The 15,830-nt window shown below is 50.8% G+C and overlaps 1 protein-coding gene across 1 annotated transcript in view; it reads left to right on the top strand.

Annotated features, from left to right (window-relative positions):
• The first annotated feature begins 289 nt into the window (after window positions 1–289).
• Btbd16 (BTB domain containing 16) overlaps window positions 290–15,830 on the top strand; it is a 51,251-nt gene continuing 35,710 nt past the window's right edge. Inside the window, exons 1-6 of the mRNA XM_045141768.1 lie at window positions 290–301; window positions 1,212–1,433; window positions 2,697–2,893; window positions 8,601–8,674; window positions 10,974–11,117; window positions 14,606–14,695. Of these exons, the coding sequence (XP_044997703.1) occupies window positions 290–301; window positions 1,212–1,433; window positions 2,697–2,893; window positions 8,601–8,674; window positions 10,974–11,117; window positions 14,606–14,695 (739 nt within the window). The remainder of the gene's footprint in view (window positions 302–1,211; window positions 1,434–2,696; window positions 2,894–8,600; window positions 8,675–10,973; window positions 11,118–14,605; window positions 14,696–15,830) is intronic.

Below are 15,830 nucleotides of genomic sequence, written 5' to 3'. Positions count from 1 at the left end.
GCTGGGCGGGAGCTCGGTGGGGGAGCACTTCTGTGCACAGCGCCATCCTCAGCACCACAAGACAAAACAAACACAGAAAGCAGAGGTCCCAGTGATTTGTCAAAGGACGCCCATTGGAAGCTTGCTTGTTAGTACCTTTATGGCAAAGTCTAGATTCCTTTGGCTAGTTGCTTCTAGACTGTTTCGGAGAGACCCTTTGGAGATTTATTGGAAATTTCAAGCTCAGCTCTTTTCTCTTGCAGTTGCTCATCACCTTTCCACCGTGCCGTCTCCGCTCTCGTTCGTGAACATGTCGCGTCCGGTAAGCAGATTGGGTTTAAAAGAAGACAGATGATGGAGTCTGGGCAGACAGCTCAGTGATAAAGTGTTGACATACAAGCATGAAGACCTGAGTTCAGATCCCAGAACCTATATAAAATGCCAGCTGTGAAGCCAGGCATGGTGGTGCACATCTTTAATTCCAGCACTTGGGAGGCAGAGGTAGGAGGATCACCGTGAGTTCAAGGCCACCCTGAGACTCCATAGTGAGTTCCAGGTCAGCCTGGCCCAGAGTGAGACCCTACCTCAAAACAACAACAGCAAAAAAAGAGTCAGGTGTGCTAGATCGTACCTGTAATCCCAGCACTGGGGAGGGGGAGGCGAGAGAAACTTTGGGATTTGCTGGCCCTCCAGTCTAGCCGAACCAGTGAGCTGAAGGTTCATTGAGAGGTCCTTCTGAAAGAACAAATTTGAGAGTGACTGAGAAAGACCCTGGCGTGGGCCTTTAGCCTCCACGTACATATGTACTACACACGTGCACACCTGTATGGGCTTTATAGTCCCACACACATGGACATAAACACACAAGAAAAAAAAAAAAACACTTGAGGGTAAAGTGGTGTTGCTAGGATTCCTCAAGGGGCTGAGGCCCACACCACTGAGGACCGTAGGCATTCCTAGCTGGCTGCTGGGCAGGGCCTGACCCATAGGCGGCACGAGCCAGAATCCAGAGAGTAGCCACTGTGCTGGGCAGACCCCTGCTCATGCCTCACGCTCACCACAGCAGGACCGCATCTAGACTTCACGGCTTACAGTCGCCCCCCGTGGTCTTGGCACTGCACCATCATACTTCCCAAACTTATTTTGTTTTACCCCACTAACAACTCTGCAAATAGGGTGTCACAATTACAATCGCCCCATTGTCATCGCCACCCCCCCATCACCGCCATCAGCACCAACATCACCACTGCCACCATCGCCGTTACTACCACCACTGCCCCATCACCGTGACCACCGCCGCCATCCCGTCCGCCATCCTCACCCACATCGCTGTGGCCATCCCACCACCCGCTGTGGCCATCGCCTTCTCACTTGTCACCAACATCATGATCGTCTCTGTCACCACTTCTATTTTACCCAACTCCCGTCTGACACGCGGTCTGAGGAGCTCAAAGGTTAGAAGGGTGGCCCACCGCTGTACAAGTGATAAGTGACAATAACGAGGATGAACCCCAGGGGCCCCGTTCCAAAGCCCCGTGGTCGTTCCACAGCTAAGCCTCGATGGCTTAGGACAGATGGCGGCCACGCCCACGGGCCCCTCACGGGCAGCTTTTCTTACTCAGCTTCTTTGAGTCATTAGTCTCAGAGCTGTGGCCGTTCTCAGTGTTCTCCATCTCCATGAAGGACATTGTTTGACTCTCCCTGGCAATGCTGTTCATAGTATCTAAAGATAGACCATCCACACGTCCACCAAGTGACTAATGGGTAAACAAACTGTAGCATTGCCACACGGCAAAATGTAATCCAACCTTAAGAAGGAAGGAGGTGCCGATAACCAGGATGAACCTGGGAAACATTATGCCAAGTGAAACGAGCCAGACACAAAAGGCCACATGGTATGAGAGTCTATGTATATAATACCCAGAAGAGACACAGCTACGGAGTCTTTGGCAGGGGCTGAGGAACGGAGAATGGATGGGGAGCCGGATGGAGGAAGGGCTTTTTGGGGGTCTGGGGTAATGAGAGCGTTCTGGGCTTGGATAACAGTGATAGAGGTGCAAGACTGTAAGTGTCTCTAATCCCACTAAATTCTACTCTATAAAATGAGTTACATGATGAGCTTTATGGTTTGTATGTTTTTACTGAAAAATCTCCCTGCCCATGGCAACTCTGTGAATGTTAGACTAAGTACTGAAAGAACAGTACTTGAAGCACAGTACTCTCCCGGCTTGTAGAGTCTTAGCTTCTGGCAAAAAAAAAAACAAACACATTTATTTATTTATTTATTTGAGAGCAACAGACAGAGAGAGAAAGCGGCAGAGACAGAGAGAGAGAGAGAGAGAAATAAGGGGTGCACCAGGGCCTCCAGCCACTGCAAACGAACTCCAGACGCGTGCGCCCCCTTGTGCATCTGGCTAACGTGGGTCCTGAAGAATCGAGCCTCGAACCGGGGTCCTTAGGCTTTACAGGCAAGCACTTAATGACTAAGCCATCGCTCCAGCCCTAGAACATTTTTTCCCCCTCCCTGACCTTTTGCCCCAGCAGCTTCTGGTCTCAACCCTAAATTCCAAAGTGCTTCATGGCTTGAGGTCCTCCACCACAGAATGCAGCAGCCCGGCCTTGAGAAGACGCCCCCTGATAAACACTGGCTATGTCTGAAAAGGCACCAGTGGTTTCAAATTTGTACTGGTTTTCTTTGTGCCACACGGGCTGGGAAGCCTGAGCGGGAGGCGAGCTCACAGATCTTCTCTCTGACTGTCTCGCAGCACAAAGCCCGGCTGGAACGCCGGATCGTTGGCGCCACCAACCGGTGGCGTTTCCCCAAAGATCATTTCTCCACGGACCTGCTTGCACTTTCCCAGATATGCACCACGTTGAACGTAGACTTCAATGAAGCTCTGAAGGACCCAGACAGGTAGGGAGAGTGGAAAGCCTGGGGTAGAGCTGGCCCCTCAGAGGCCCTGCACTCCAGGGAGGGAAGGAACACCGGGGCTGGGCTGCTCTGACTGCATAGACCGGTCCTCATAGGCCCATCCTCCCTGGCCACCATCCCTTGCACATGGACAGGATCCAAAGTGACTCCTTCTGACAAGGGCTGTAATTTTTCTAGATTGTCCTTTGCATTAGGAATGTGGGGCCCTCGTGGGATTCTAAAGTCATCATCCAGGAACCAAATGATTTTTGGAAGAAACCCAGAGTTTAGGGTCTCAGGAGGGGCTGTTTCCACCCAACCCACGGATTCCCCTGCAGTGTCCGCTCATTCTCCTTTGAAGAGTGAAGATTACATGGCAGATTAAATCTTGTGGATTATGTCAGACAGTACATTGAACATTGGAAATGGTAGCTGCTCCACTGACTGAGCAATCAGCGTTTCAGTGTTAGTCATTGATCCTGGCTTCGGCCCGGCATCTTCCAGCCAGTACCTGCCATTCGATCTCTCAGCACTCCAGTCCTCATGGTCAGAACTCCTTGCCACCAACACCACAGGTACAGGAGAGCCAGTCCAGACATTTTCTTCTCAGGGGGTACAAATCCGCCCCTCCTTTGTGATGCCGGGAAACCCAGAGGCCACAACAGAGCTGATGCCTTCAGGCCTGGAGCAGGCTGCTCGCTCACACACTGGGGACCGAACTCAGTTCTGCTTGGGCACTTAGCTCTGCCCTGCGAGGCAGGAGGCTCGCTTGGACTTGTGATGATCGTGGGGACAGCCGAGGTTGGGTGGCAAGCCTGTATGCGCGAGTGCTTGCCAAATCGTGTCCCCTAGCATGTCATTATCCAAGGCAAGTCTCCATCTTATTGTTGAGAGAGTCATGACAGAGTCTACCACAGTGTGTGTGGGTGGGGAAAGATCCCCTTTTAATGAGTACAAGCTCACAGGTCTGAATCCATACAGTAGGCATTTATTGCATGTGATTGTGAGAAACTTCTTGGAAAGCACAGTAAAGGTTCCAGTTAAAATTTTTTATTTTGTTTATTTTTATTTATTTATTTGAGACAGACAGAGAGAGAAAGAGGCAAAGAGAGAATGGGCGCATCAGGGCCTCCAGCCACTGCAAACGAACTCCAGATACATGCACCACCTGTGTATCTGGCTTAAGTGGGTCCTGGGGAGTCGAGCCTCGAACCGAGGTCCTTAGGCTTCACAGGCAAGTGCTTAACAGCTAAGTCATCTCTCCATCCCCCAGCTGTTTTTTTTTTTTTTTTCATTCACGTATTTTATTCTTTATATTGGCAAATAATGAATGTCTACAATAAAAGACATTCCAAATTATTCTTACGTATAACCAGGCACCATGAAACTGTCAGATGTCAGACACCAAGGACAATAAACATCTAGCATTGTACCATGTAGCAAACTTGCGTGCCGAAGCGCTTGCCCTGACCAGCCAAGTCCCGATCCTGCCCTTGGTGCTGCAGTTGTGACTTCTCCCACTTGGGGGCACTGTTTACATTGACAGGAGCCCCATCCCACAGAGGTAGTTTTCTAGGTTACTCAGGTGAAAAGCTGGGGCGACTCGCTCCCAAATCCCTATGTAATTTAGGTCCTGTAGCTGTGCATTGTACAGGTCAGTGCCCCGAGTAGTGGCCAGCTGGCCAGCACTGCTAGTTATGTCTGTGGGTTCCCATGGTGTGGGGAAGTCTCAGGCCAGTCACACCAAGAAGCCACACAGGGCTACACATGGTTGCTGGCTGGCCTCGTCCAGGTTACAGAATGGCTACGGGGACCATAACCAAATGCTGACTTCCTTCCAAACAGCCTTAATTTCTTTATATGCAAATTAGATATGCTGTCAGACAGAGTCCCTGGGGCTGCCCAGCAGGTATGGGTGCACAATGTCACCTTCACCCAAGATGCGGCAGAGGCAGACGCTGCACAGTTAGGTGCTGGGGAAGGACCTCTCTCACGAAGGCTCCAGAGGTTGTGGTTGTGGGTGCTGGGCAGTGAGCCTGGAGCCCTCCCTGCTCCCCGGCTAGCGGCCATGCCTGATGTTTTCCTCTCATCCTGTCTGCAATGCCAAGTCCCTTCAGGAGTGGGAGGAGCTTGTGAAAAGAGCAGAGATGTCAAGGTGGGACCCCTTGAATTTTGCCTGAATGAACTTCCCAGAGAGGAGGGCTAGGGATGAGGGTCTGAGTAATAAAAGAAACAAGAGTGAACATCAACCAAGGCCGAGGCTATGGTGAGCACCCCAGACATTCATCTTCCTCCTCTGCCCAGGCATCTAGAAGAAAGTTCTGTGACCAAGGGGCTGGTCAAGGTCATGTGGCAGAAAATGAAAGGACTGGAATCCACCAGGGTCTGTGCGAGTTCCTCCCTGGGCATGTGCCAAGTACTGAGCCAACAGCTGACTTCCTTTAAACAGTCTTAAGTTCTTTCTTTCTTTCTTTCTTTCTTTCTTTTTTTTTTTTTTTTTTTTTTTTTGAGGTAGGTTCTCACTCTGGTCCAAGCTGACCTGGAATTCACTATGGAATCTCAGGATAGCCTCGAACTCATGGCAATTCTCCTACCTCTGCCTCCCGAGTGTTGGGATTAAAGGTGTGCCACCAGCCCCGGCCTCTGTCTTCATTTAAAAAATTTTTTTTTGTTTATTTTTATTTATTTGAGAGCAACAGAGAGAGAAAGAGGCAGAGAGACAGAGAGAATGGGCACACCAGGGCCTCCAGCCACTGCAAACGAACACTCGATGCATGCACCACCTTGTGCACCTGGTTTACGTGGGTCCTGGGGAATTGAGCCTTGAACCAGGGTCCTTAGGCTTCGCAAGCAAGTGCTTAACTGCTACGCCATCTCTCCAGGCCCCAGTCTTAATTTTTTTTATATACACATTAGATATGCTGTCAGGCAGAGGCCATGTGTGTGTGGCTTCCTTCAGGAGACCCATTTGTCCATGAGAAATTTACAGAATTCCTTTCTCCTTTCTTCATCATGGCTTACCACTTGGCGGAGGGAGCTCTCAGTCTATGATCACCCTCCACAGCCTTGAAAACCACTTCATCTCAGAATGAATAGCATTTATGCCATTGGCTTTTCCAGTGGTCCTAAGATGAGACTCTGCCCCAGGGCTTCAAAGTCTACACAGCAGACAGCATGTCTTGACACAGCCGTCACAGCCAGAGAGGCAGTGTGGTGACTCTGTCATCTGGCACCTCCTGGCTGAGTTAGTGGCAGGGATATTTACAAGTTGGTGGAGCTCATGAGCCTTAGCAGATGTTTCCCAAAGTCCATTGCTCCCTTTGAGGTTACAGTCTGAACTCTTAACCCTACCCAACTCTTCTTCTCAGAAACATCACCCAAGCCATGAGGGGGCATTGTGGGAAGTTAAAGAGAGTGGCCAGGTCCAGTCCACTACTCCCGCTGGGTAAACAACTCAGGCTCCCAGTGACTTCCGGGAGCTGAGTCACTTGCTGCCAGCTCTGCTTTGGAAACAGGGACATGTAGTCACTGTGCTTCCAGACACAGGCTCCCACCCAAGCTGCCTCCATGCACCTGGCCCACGAAGGCTCCCGAGATCACTGGGAAACAACATGCCCCAGAGGACACTGTGTTACACAGTCCAGCAGATGTGTGGTCACCAAGTGTCCCTTGGCTGGTTGGCTCTCTCAGGATGATCATCATCTAATGGTGTACATGTGACTCATGAGTTGGTTTATTTCCTTGCTCAGCATGCTGAGTACTTAGTGCGTGCGGAAAAGCACCTTATCCCTATTGTTGCTCCTATGTATTGATTCAGTGAATATTTATTGGGCACTTGGTGCAGTGGCTTGTGCTAGAACCACATGAGTAGACAGACAGCCTGCCTGCTGCTCAGAGGATGCAGGAGTGGAGGGGTAGTCAGAAGACAGCGTGGAAGTTTTCATGGGAGGTGTCCCCAGGGCTGAACAGGGTCAAGACACTTGAGCCAGTCTCCCCAGGGAAAGCAACAACGAGGTTCCTTTGGAGGGTGAATAGGGGCTCCTCAAAGCACACAGGAGAGCCCTGGGACATAGGAACAGGGTCTGGGAGAGAGTAGAAATGGAAGCTACACCCAGGGCTTCAGAAAGGGCTAGACCAGGGCTGGATAGATGGCTTAGTTTAGTGGTTAAGGCACTTGCCTGTAAAACCAAAGGATCTAGGTTCCATTTCCCCAGAGCCCACGTAAACCATATGCACATAGTGGTGCCTGTGTCTGGCGTTCGTTTGCAGTGGCTGGAGGGCCTAGAGCATCCACCCCCACCAATAAAAATATATAAATATTAAAAAAGAAGAGATTAATCATTTTCAGGTCTCTTTGCTGGTGATCGTTTAACAAACGAAAAGGAGAAAGAAAAGAAAGGGCTTAACCGGGAGTGGGAGGCAGGAGACTGCAGTTAAGCAAGAGCTAGGTATCTTGGCCAAGGAGTTTGAGCTGCCTTGGCAGTGCTGGGGGGACAGGGCATGGGGGGGCGGTCCCAACAGGAGAGGCAGGACCAGCTCTGCGTGTATGGTGGGGTGTGAGTCCAAGGAGAAGAGGCTTGGAGGCTGGGAGCCAGGGAGCGAGTGGGGAGACAGGATGGTGGTCCGGACAAAAGTCAAGCAATAAAGGCAAGATACAGGGACAGCTTTGAGAGAGTGTTTCATGAGCTCAAGATTGGAGTGATCCAATGTGGTAACACTGAACAGGCTGGCTGGGCATCATGGTGCCATTTCCTGAAACAGGACCCTGGATGGAGGAGCAGGGCTTTAGGTACGTTGTGACATTACTCTTGAGATGCACTGAGGCTGGCAAGTGTACGCTTACAGTTAATGCCTTGGAGAACAAACAGCACTGTCCTCTTCTCTAGCAGGTATTTATTGAGCCCTGTGGCAGTTTGAACCTGAAGCATTCCCTATAGCCTCATGTGTTTGAAATCAGTCCCCAGCTCGTAGAGCCTTTGGGAGGTGGAGCCTTGCTGGAGGAGGTGTGTCCTGAGGGCCCACCTTGAGGTTATTTTCCAAGCGCCAAGCCCAGAACTTAGACACCCAGATATGTGACTAAAGGGGCACCAGCCTCTGCTCTGCCATGCCATGGTGAATGCCCCTCAAGACCATAACGAAACGATCCCTTTGATCTCATAAGCTGCTTTCGGCCGGGTGCTTTGTTCTAGCAAAGAAACCTGCTGCTATAAGTACTAAATATGCTCATGTCAGAGACTCATCAGGGAGGTTGCCCAAATATCTCCTTGGTGAGTCCTGCCTACAACCTGGACCAGGAACCGGGGTTTGGGGTTATCCATGCTGACCCGAGGAAACCCTCCAAAGGGAGAGACATGACAAGGTGACTGACGGATACTTTAGGGACACATATGCCAGCATGAGATGTGAACCCAGTTTTTGACCCCTGGCTTAAAAAACACTATCATAAAATTGGATGGTAATAATAGGAGAAGTAGGCACCCAGGTCACACAGCCAAGATAATGGTAAAGGCAAGATGTAGGTAGAAGAGAAAAAGACCTGGATCCCATCTTGTGCTAAGATTTAAGATTTGGGGAGATTGTCTCCTGAACCAGCCCCGTCCCCAGCTCTGTCCTAATGGAGACGCCGAGACTTAGAGCGCTCACTCGCCCACACCTCTTGTGGCGGCTGAAGCTTTAAGTCGTGGATCTCCCCTTTCTATTTTTCCTTGAGGTTATGCATTTCAAAAATCCAGAAGCTTTTCTCTGAGAGTTTCCAGAACGATGACATCCAAAGTGGGCCGGCAGGTAAGCTCTCACCGCCGGGCAGTTCCATCAGAAGGCAGCCGACTTCAGGGGCCCCTTGTGTCTCTGCGGACGGAAGCCAGGCCATAGGCAGATCACTGGTCTGTGAATTGCAATTCTGGTCCACCACAGAATCTGACGTGTCACAGGCTCCTGTAAACATTTGCCAATGCATAATGAGCAAAATCAGGCTCAGTGCACAAGTTTCCAGGTGTGCTGAGGCCAATCAGTGCTCCTTAGATGAGAAGACTGTGCATGCTCTAGCCCGGGAGCTATTCCTTGACCCTTTGGGGTTTAGCCAGTCATGACTTGACCATCCATCCATGTTGACACTTGTCCAAGAAGACTTTTCATTTTCTTTCTTGTTTTTTTGTTAGTTTTAGTTTTTCAAGGTAGGGTCTCACACTAGCTCAGGCTGACCTGGAATTCACTATGTCGTCTCAGGGTGGCCTTGAACTCACAGTGATCCTCCTACCTCTGCCTCCTGAGTGTTGGGATTAAAGGCATGTGCCACCACGCCCAAGCCTTTTTTTTTTAATGCGAGAGAGAGAGAGAGAGAGAGAGAGAGAGAGAGAGAAATTGGCAGGCCCAGGCCTCCAGCCACTACAATTGAACTCCAGACGAGTGTGCCATGGGCATGTGCGACCTTACACACTTGCATCACCTTATGTGACTGGCTTACAAGGGACCTGGAGAGTCAAACATGAGTCCTTAGGCTTTGCAGGCAAGCTCCTTAACCACTAAGCCATCTCTCTAACCCAAGAAGACTTTTCTGAGTTAGGAATATAAATCAGAATTGGAAAAGGATCTATTGAGCCTGGTAAGGAAAATGAGAAGGTCAGCTATGTTTCTATCTTTCTATTTTAAAAATATTTTATTTATTTATTTTTGGGGTTTTGAGGTAGGGTCTCACTCTGGTCCAGGCTGACCTGGAATTCACTATGGAGTCTCAGGATGGCCTCAAACTCACAGTGATCCGCCTACCTCTGCCTCCCAAGTGCTGGGATTAAAGGCATGCACCACCACTGCCAGCTCTATTATTATTATTTTTTTTTTGAGAGAGAGAGAGGCGGGGGGGGGGATGGGTGCACCAGGGCCTCTAGCCATTGTAAACAAACTCCAGGTGCATGCGCCACCTTGTGCATCTGGCTTACGTGGGTCTTGGGGAATTGAACCTTGGTCCTTTGGCTTTGCAAGCAAGCGCCTCAACTACTAAGCCATCTCTCCAACCCTCTTTCTGTTTTTTGTTTGTTTGTTTTTGTTTTGATTGTGGTGCTGGGGAACTGAATTCACGAGCTCACGCCTGCTGGACAAGATTCTGCCATTGAGCTCTACCCCAGCCCAAAGTCAGCTTCTTAGAGGAGCGTTCAGGAGATGAACCCCCCAGAATGGCTGCCTGGCATCCAGGCCAGCCTCTTTTCCATGGAAAGGCTAATAATTCTTCTCACCTGTCAACTCTGACCCGGAAAAGTGGCCTGAGGGTATCTCCCGGTGAGGAGGAAGAACGGTAGGATTGATTAGTGATGTCTGCCATGCACTGGCCGTCTTGAAAGCTGATGCTGCCATCCAGTGAGGGAGTGTGCTCTGTTTGTAATGCTGCTTCTGCTTGTCAGCCTTCGGTTTGTGTGGGTTTGTTTTCTAATCCAGTATCATCAGACCACCCGGGGTGACCCAAAATTTGAGATGTGAACCCAGTTCCTTCACCTTGGCATGAAACAATATCATAAACTGGTGAGTAGCAATATTAGTGACATGGAGAAGAGCCCAGGCTGAGGAGGTAGCTCACTTGGGAAAGTGCTTGCCTTGCAAACATGAAGACCTGGGTTTGAGCCCTAGGACCCAGTAAAAATGCCAGTAAAACCCAGTAAAAATGGTCACTCATGCCTATGGTCTCCTCTCTGGGGAGTTGGAGATAGGGACCAGCTGGCTCGTTAAGTCTAGCTGAACCAGAGTCTCAGCTTCAATGACAGACCCTGTCATCAAAAATAAATAGATAAATAAATAAAATAAGGTAAAAGAATGATTGAGGAAAACACCCAATGTCAACCTTTGTCCTTCACATGCATGCGTGCACGTGCATACACACACACACACACACACACACACACACACACACACACACACATGCAAACACAGCTGCACACACAAGCGTACCCACACACACATGCTAATGAACATATGGATGAACGAACACATGAACACATGCACGCAGGAACACAGGCAGAAGAAGGTCACGTCTGGGCAGAGAAGTCACTGATGCTGCGGGCCTGTCACTACCCCCCACCCCCGTTTCTCTCCTCAGACGTGACTCTCGAGTGCCTAGGCTTCAAGTGGGAGCTCCATCATCCCCAGATATTTCAGTCTGAGACCTTGGCCAGACTTTACTTGACAGCCCTGATGCATGACACAAAAAGCCCCTCAAGAGAGCTGAAGAAGATTCTGAAAGGTAATTTCCCAGGGGACCAGGCCCGGAGCCCCACATGCCCTCAGACTTGAGACCCCCCCCCTCCAACTTGGCACACGGCTGTCACTCTGATCATGAGGAATGAGTGTCTGTGGTGTCAGTGTGTGATGTACTGAACCCCTGTTCCCTCAGCTGTGATGTGACTTTGGAGCCTAGGGGAGACTTCTAGAACAATGCCTGGCACATAGTGTATGTTCAGCACATCTCAGTTATCATCCTCACAAAAATCAAGTCTCTCTAACCCAGACTGACCTGGAACTCACTCTGCAGTCCCAGGTTAACCAAGTACTTTCTATAGTCCTCCTACCTCAGCCTCCTGAGTGCTGGGTCTGAAGTTGTATGCTACCTCGCCTGGCTCCACGTCCTCCTTCTTAGAAAAGAGGAAATGGGCTGTGTTGAATCTTTTTTTTAAAAAAAATTTTGTTTGTTTATTTATTTATTCGAGAGTGACAGGCAGAGGGAGAAAGAGGCAGAGAGAATGGGTATGCCAGGGCCTCCAGCCACTGCAAACAGACTCCAAACACCTGCACCCCCTTGTGCATCTGGCTAACATGGGACATGGGGAATCGAGCCTCGAACCGGGGTCCTAGGCTTCACAGGCAAGCGCTTAACCACTAAGCCATCTCTTTAGCCCCCCATCCCCGTGTTGAATCTTATGAAGAACTTCCTGGAAGGAAGGATACCTCCGGAACCTGTGCCTTGTTTACGTACATATGCTAGATAGACATCATGTACACATGTATTTGTCCTTCCATTCCCTGTCTCTTCCTTTTCTTTCATCATAACCTTACCTCCTTCCAAACAGAACTCGGGTTACATCATCGAGCAACATAGAAACAGGGCCCGGTGGGAGGGTGGAAGGATCTCTGGGCCGCCCTTCCCTATGGGGAACGGGGACCAGCAGGAAGCCCATCACTTCAGCAGCCTCCTCTTACTGGTCCTGTGTGTCTTCTCCAGCCACATCACTAATGCCTTCCCTGGGTAACAGCTTGGACACACCCTAGGCTGACTTATAAGCAGGTGTCATGGTCCCCAAAGCCAGCCATCGTGCTGGTCAGGGTGGGACTGCCTTTCATTTCCAGGATTCACAGCAAAGCACCACCATTCTGGATCCGGGTAGGCAGCTGGGTTCCCGGAGGCTGCCTCGTGCCGTGTCTGCAGTCTTTCCTGCTGCAGGTGGGGCTCTGCCTGGGACGGAGCTCGGACTGGGCCGGAAGTGTGAGCAGCCCTGCATGGCAGCCAAGCCCCTGCTCATGATGCCTTTGCTCTTCATAACTTGCGAGAGAACAGAGCATGGACCAGGCCACTGACAAAGGCTCTGGTGACCTAGACAGTGAGGGCATTGGAAGGCAAACAGAGGCTGCCAGTGGAAAGGGAGGTACGTCTCTTTTTAAACAAAATTATTTTAGGGCTGGAGAGATGGCTTAGTGGTTAAGACGTTTGCCTGCAAAGCCAAAGGATCCTGTTTCGACTCTCCAGGACCCACGTTAGCCGGATGCACAAGGGGGCACATGCATCTGGAGTTCGTCTGCAGTGTCTGGAGGCACTGGTGCGCCCACTCACTCTCTCTAGAGAGGCAGAGAGAGAGAGAGAGATTGAGGGCATGCACATCCTATCGCTACTACAAACAAACTCCAGACGCATGCACCACCTTGTGTATCTGGAGAATTGAACCTGTGTCCTTTGGGTTTGCAGACAAATGCCGTAACTGCTAAGCCATCCCTCCAGCCCTCATGTGTGTTCTCTGGGATGAAATCCGAAAGACAACGCTCTCTTTTACTCAGCACACGACGAGGGCTTTGCTTGTAGAGAGTCACATAACGGAATGGTTAGTTGACGCGGGCATTTCACTGAACCTGGAGGAAAGGTTGAGCTACTGACCTTCCTTCCTTCAACAGACACTGGGTTCTCTGCTTCAGCCAGGCGTTGGGCTGGGTATGCGCCATCTAGGGGACAGACAGGCACACCAAACTGACGACAGCACGTGGTAAAGAGCGTCGTCCACACGCGCCTGCGGTGCGCCGGACGCCGGTGCTCAGTGTGCGTCTCCTACCCCCTGCAGTGGAGGGGGTGGCCGGCAGCGATGTACACGGGAGGCTGTGCTGTGGTGCCCCAGAGGCAGGTGAACCTGAGCTGGGGACAAGACCTACTATTCAGAAGGTGGCCCAGTGAGAGTCTGCGCAAAGCCAAGTGCCAGAGGATTGTGAAGGGACCTAAGGAAAGGGGACCTGTGTTGGATCATTTTTCTCCAACATGATGTACTTCAAAAAATGAATTTTAACTCATTTCACAGAGAAAGAGAGGGAGAGAGGCAGATAGAGAGAGAATGGGCACACCAGGGCCTTCATCTGCTGCAAGTGAACTCCAGACACGTGCATCTGGCTCATGTGGGTCCTGGGCAATTGAACCTTGGTCTTTTGCCTTTGCGGGCAAGCGCCTTAACTGCTAAGCCATTTCTCCAGCCCATGACATACTTTTCAGTTCCCGACTTGTGTCATTTTTCATTACCTGCCACCTTGAGCTCACTGGTGCTGGAATCTATTCATCCTCAATTCAGATACTATTTATCAAGCACCAGTGTGTGCGAACCACGCAGGTGCCAGGTGCCTGTTCAGTAGGTAACCAGTGCCCCAGACTACTGTAACGGCAGGTCGTGGTAAGTTGGTCTTTTCAAAAGAATCAAGCCAAGGTAAACTGCCCCATATATAGGGCCCGGGAAGGGCTCTGTGAAACTGGGACAAGTGGTTAGACCTCTGATGAAGGAGAAACACGGGGAAGGAGTGACACAGTACCCAGGGGAACAGTCCCAGAGGAGGCAAGTTTGGGATGTGTGGAGCAGAGCAGTGGGAAGAAGCTGGAGGCCATGTTCCTGGGGCCATGGGTGGGGCTCTGGCTTCTGTACATACAAGGGATGACCCTGGGGACCTGAGAGCCACAGTTTAGAACATTCCCTAGTGGATGGGCTTGGCTAGAAGTGAATTGGGCTCCCATCCATTCCTCCATAAGTCCTCAGCAAGAAGGATTCCTGGTTCGAAGACCTGTGGGGAAAAGTGTTGAGAGTCACTATGTAGACATCAAGTCAACCATCCTTCATCCTGAGTGCCCATCTGATGCCTTTCCTGCCTCTGGTTCCCAGGTCCCCAAACTGCTCACAGCCTGGAGTTTAGTGGCAAAGAGACAGAGTAGTGGGAAGAGAGAGCAAATAATAATCAGTCATGGTGCTGGGAAAGCATTCACTCACCCATTTGGGCAATGAGCAGATGTTATGGAGGAAGCAAAGGACACACGGGCTCTTCTGCACAACTTTGCAGCTCCTCACGAATCTTAAATGATTTCAAAATGAGTAGCTGGCCTTAAAATGCATCTACCAAGCAAGGGAACTAGATGCGGTTGACACATGCCAAGACCCAGGTTGAGCCAAGGGTGGTAGAACCTCCCCCAGCGTATTCACGCCAGACTTCCCTCACTAGCTCAGCCATCTGGGACGACCGAAGAAAAGTCCCCCCTGAAGAAGATATTCATTTCCTTGAAGATCAATGATCCGGCTGTCACCAAAGTTGGTAATGTATGAAACAGTCCTTCCAGAGTCAAAGTAGACATCAGCAACAAGGGATGCATGCTCCTTACCCAAAACTGGAGAGGAAGAAGGGACAAGAGGGCAGGGACACTTGGAGAAGCGGGGGAAGGAGGAAGGCTCCCAAAGAGCACTTGGACAGACCCAGACTTCCTGAGCTCACACCTGCAGGGAATGGGGCTGTCCCGGGGCCTGCCCTTCCTTCCTTCTCAACACACCTAACCTTCCCCATCTTCCTCCCTCCTCCACTGGCTGGTTTCCAGTAGCAGAAGGCTCTCTCATGCTGTCCCCATCCTTCCCAGCCACAGTCACCGAGGCTAATGCAATGTGATTGACATCATGTGATGCCACAGGCCTATGGTTGGTAGGTCTGGAATGAAAGCCCTCGGGCCCCAGCGTAGACTTTTGTCTTCAGGACACATGGTGACAACGCAGCAGCACTATGTGGGAACGTGCTGCACTTGGAGGAGACACATCCATCTGGGCCCTGTCCAGGCAGTCTGGTTCCGGAACCATCGCATTACCTTAACTCTTCCTTGGCTTTTTCACAATTCCCCAAACTCTGACAGAATTCCCTTATAAACTCCGTCGTTAGAGAGACAAGCCTAACCACCTGCATTTGTACTCTGCCCAGATTCCCATGGGGCCATGGATGCCAGGTTAGGAGAGACCTCTGAGATGTCTCACCCTTGAAGCCATGCAGGGTACAGACCCCGAGGAGGACTCTGGGGCTGAGGACATGGCTCTGTGAACAAGGGGCTTGACACTCGATCATGAGGCCCTGAGTTTGGATCCCCTGAACTCACATAAAAGCTGGGCGTGGCGGGCATGTGTCTGTCACCCCAGAACTGCAAACTGAATACAGTGATACAAGCACCTGCTAGCTAGCAAGTCTAGCCAGATGGGTGAGCTCTAGGTCCGGTGTGACACCCTGTGTCAAAGCCTAAGGTGAGGAGCCACTGAGGACGACCCTTGATGTCTACCATCGACCTCTGCACCCGTGTACACATCTCTCTCTCACACATTCGTGTGCCCCCCCCCCACACGAACATGCACCCCCACACAAAAATGGACGGTCCTTCTAGCAGAGCTCAGTCTTCCTTACCTTCATCCTCAGCTTC

The sequence above is a fragment of the Jaculus jaculus genome, chromosome 1 (assembly GCF_020740685.1).
Source record: "Jaculus jaculus isolate mJacJac1 chromosome 1, mJacJac1.mat.Y.cur, whole genome shotgun sequence".
In the NCBI taxonomy this organism is placed as follows: Eukaryota; Metazoa; Chordata; class Mammalia; order Rodentia; family Dipodidae; genus Jaculus; species Jaculus jaculus.
The sequence above is the reverse complement of the archived record's forward strand: the minus strand, read 5'-3'. Positions and strand labels throughout refer to the sequence as shown.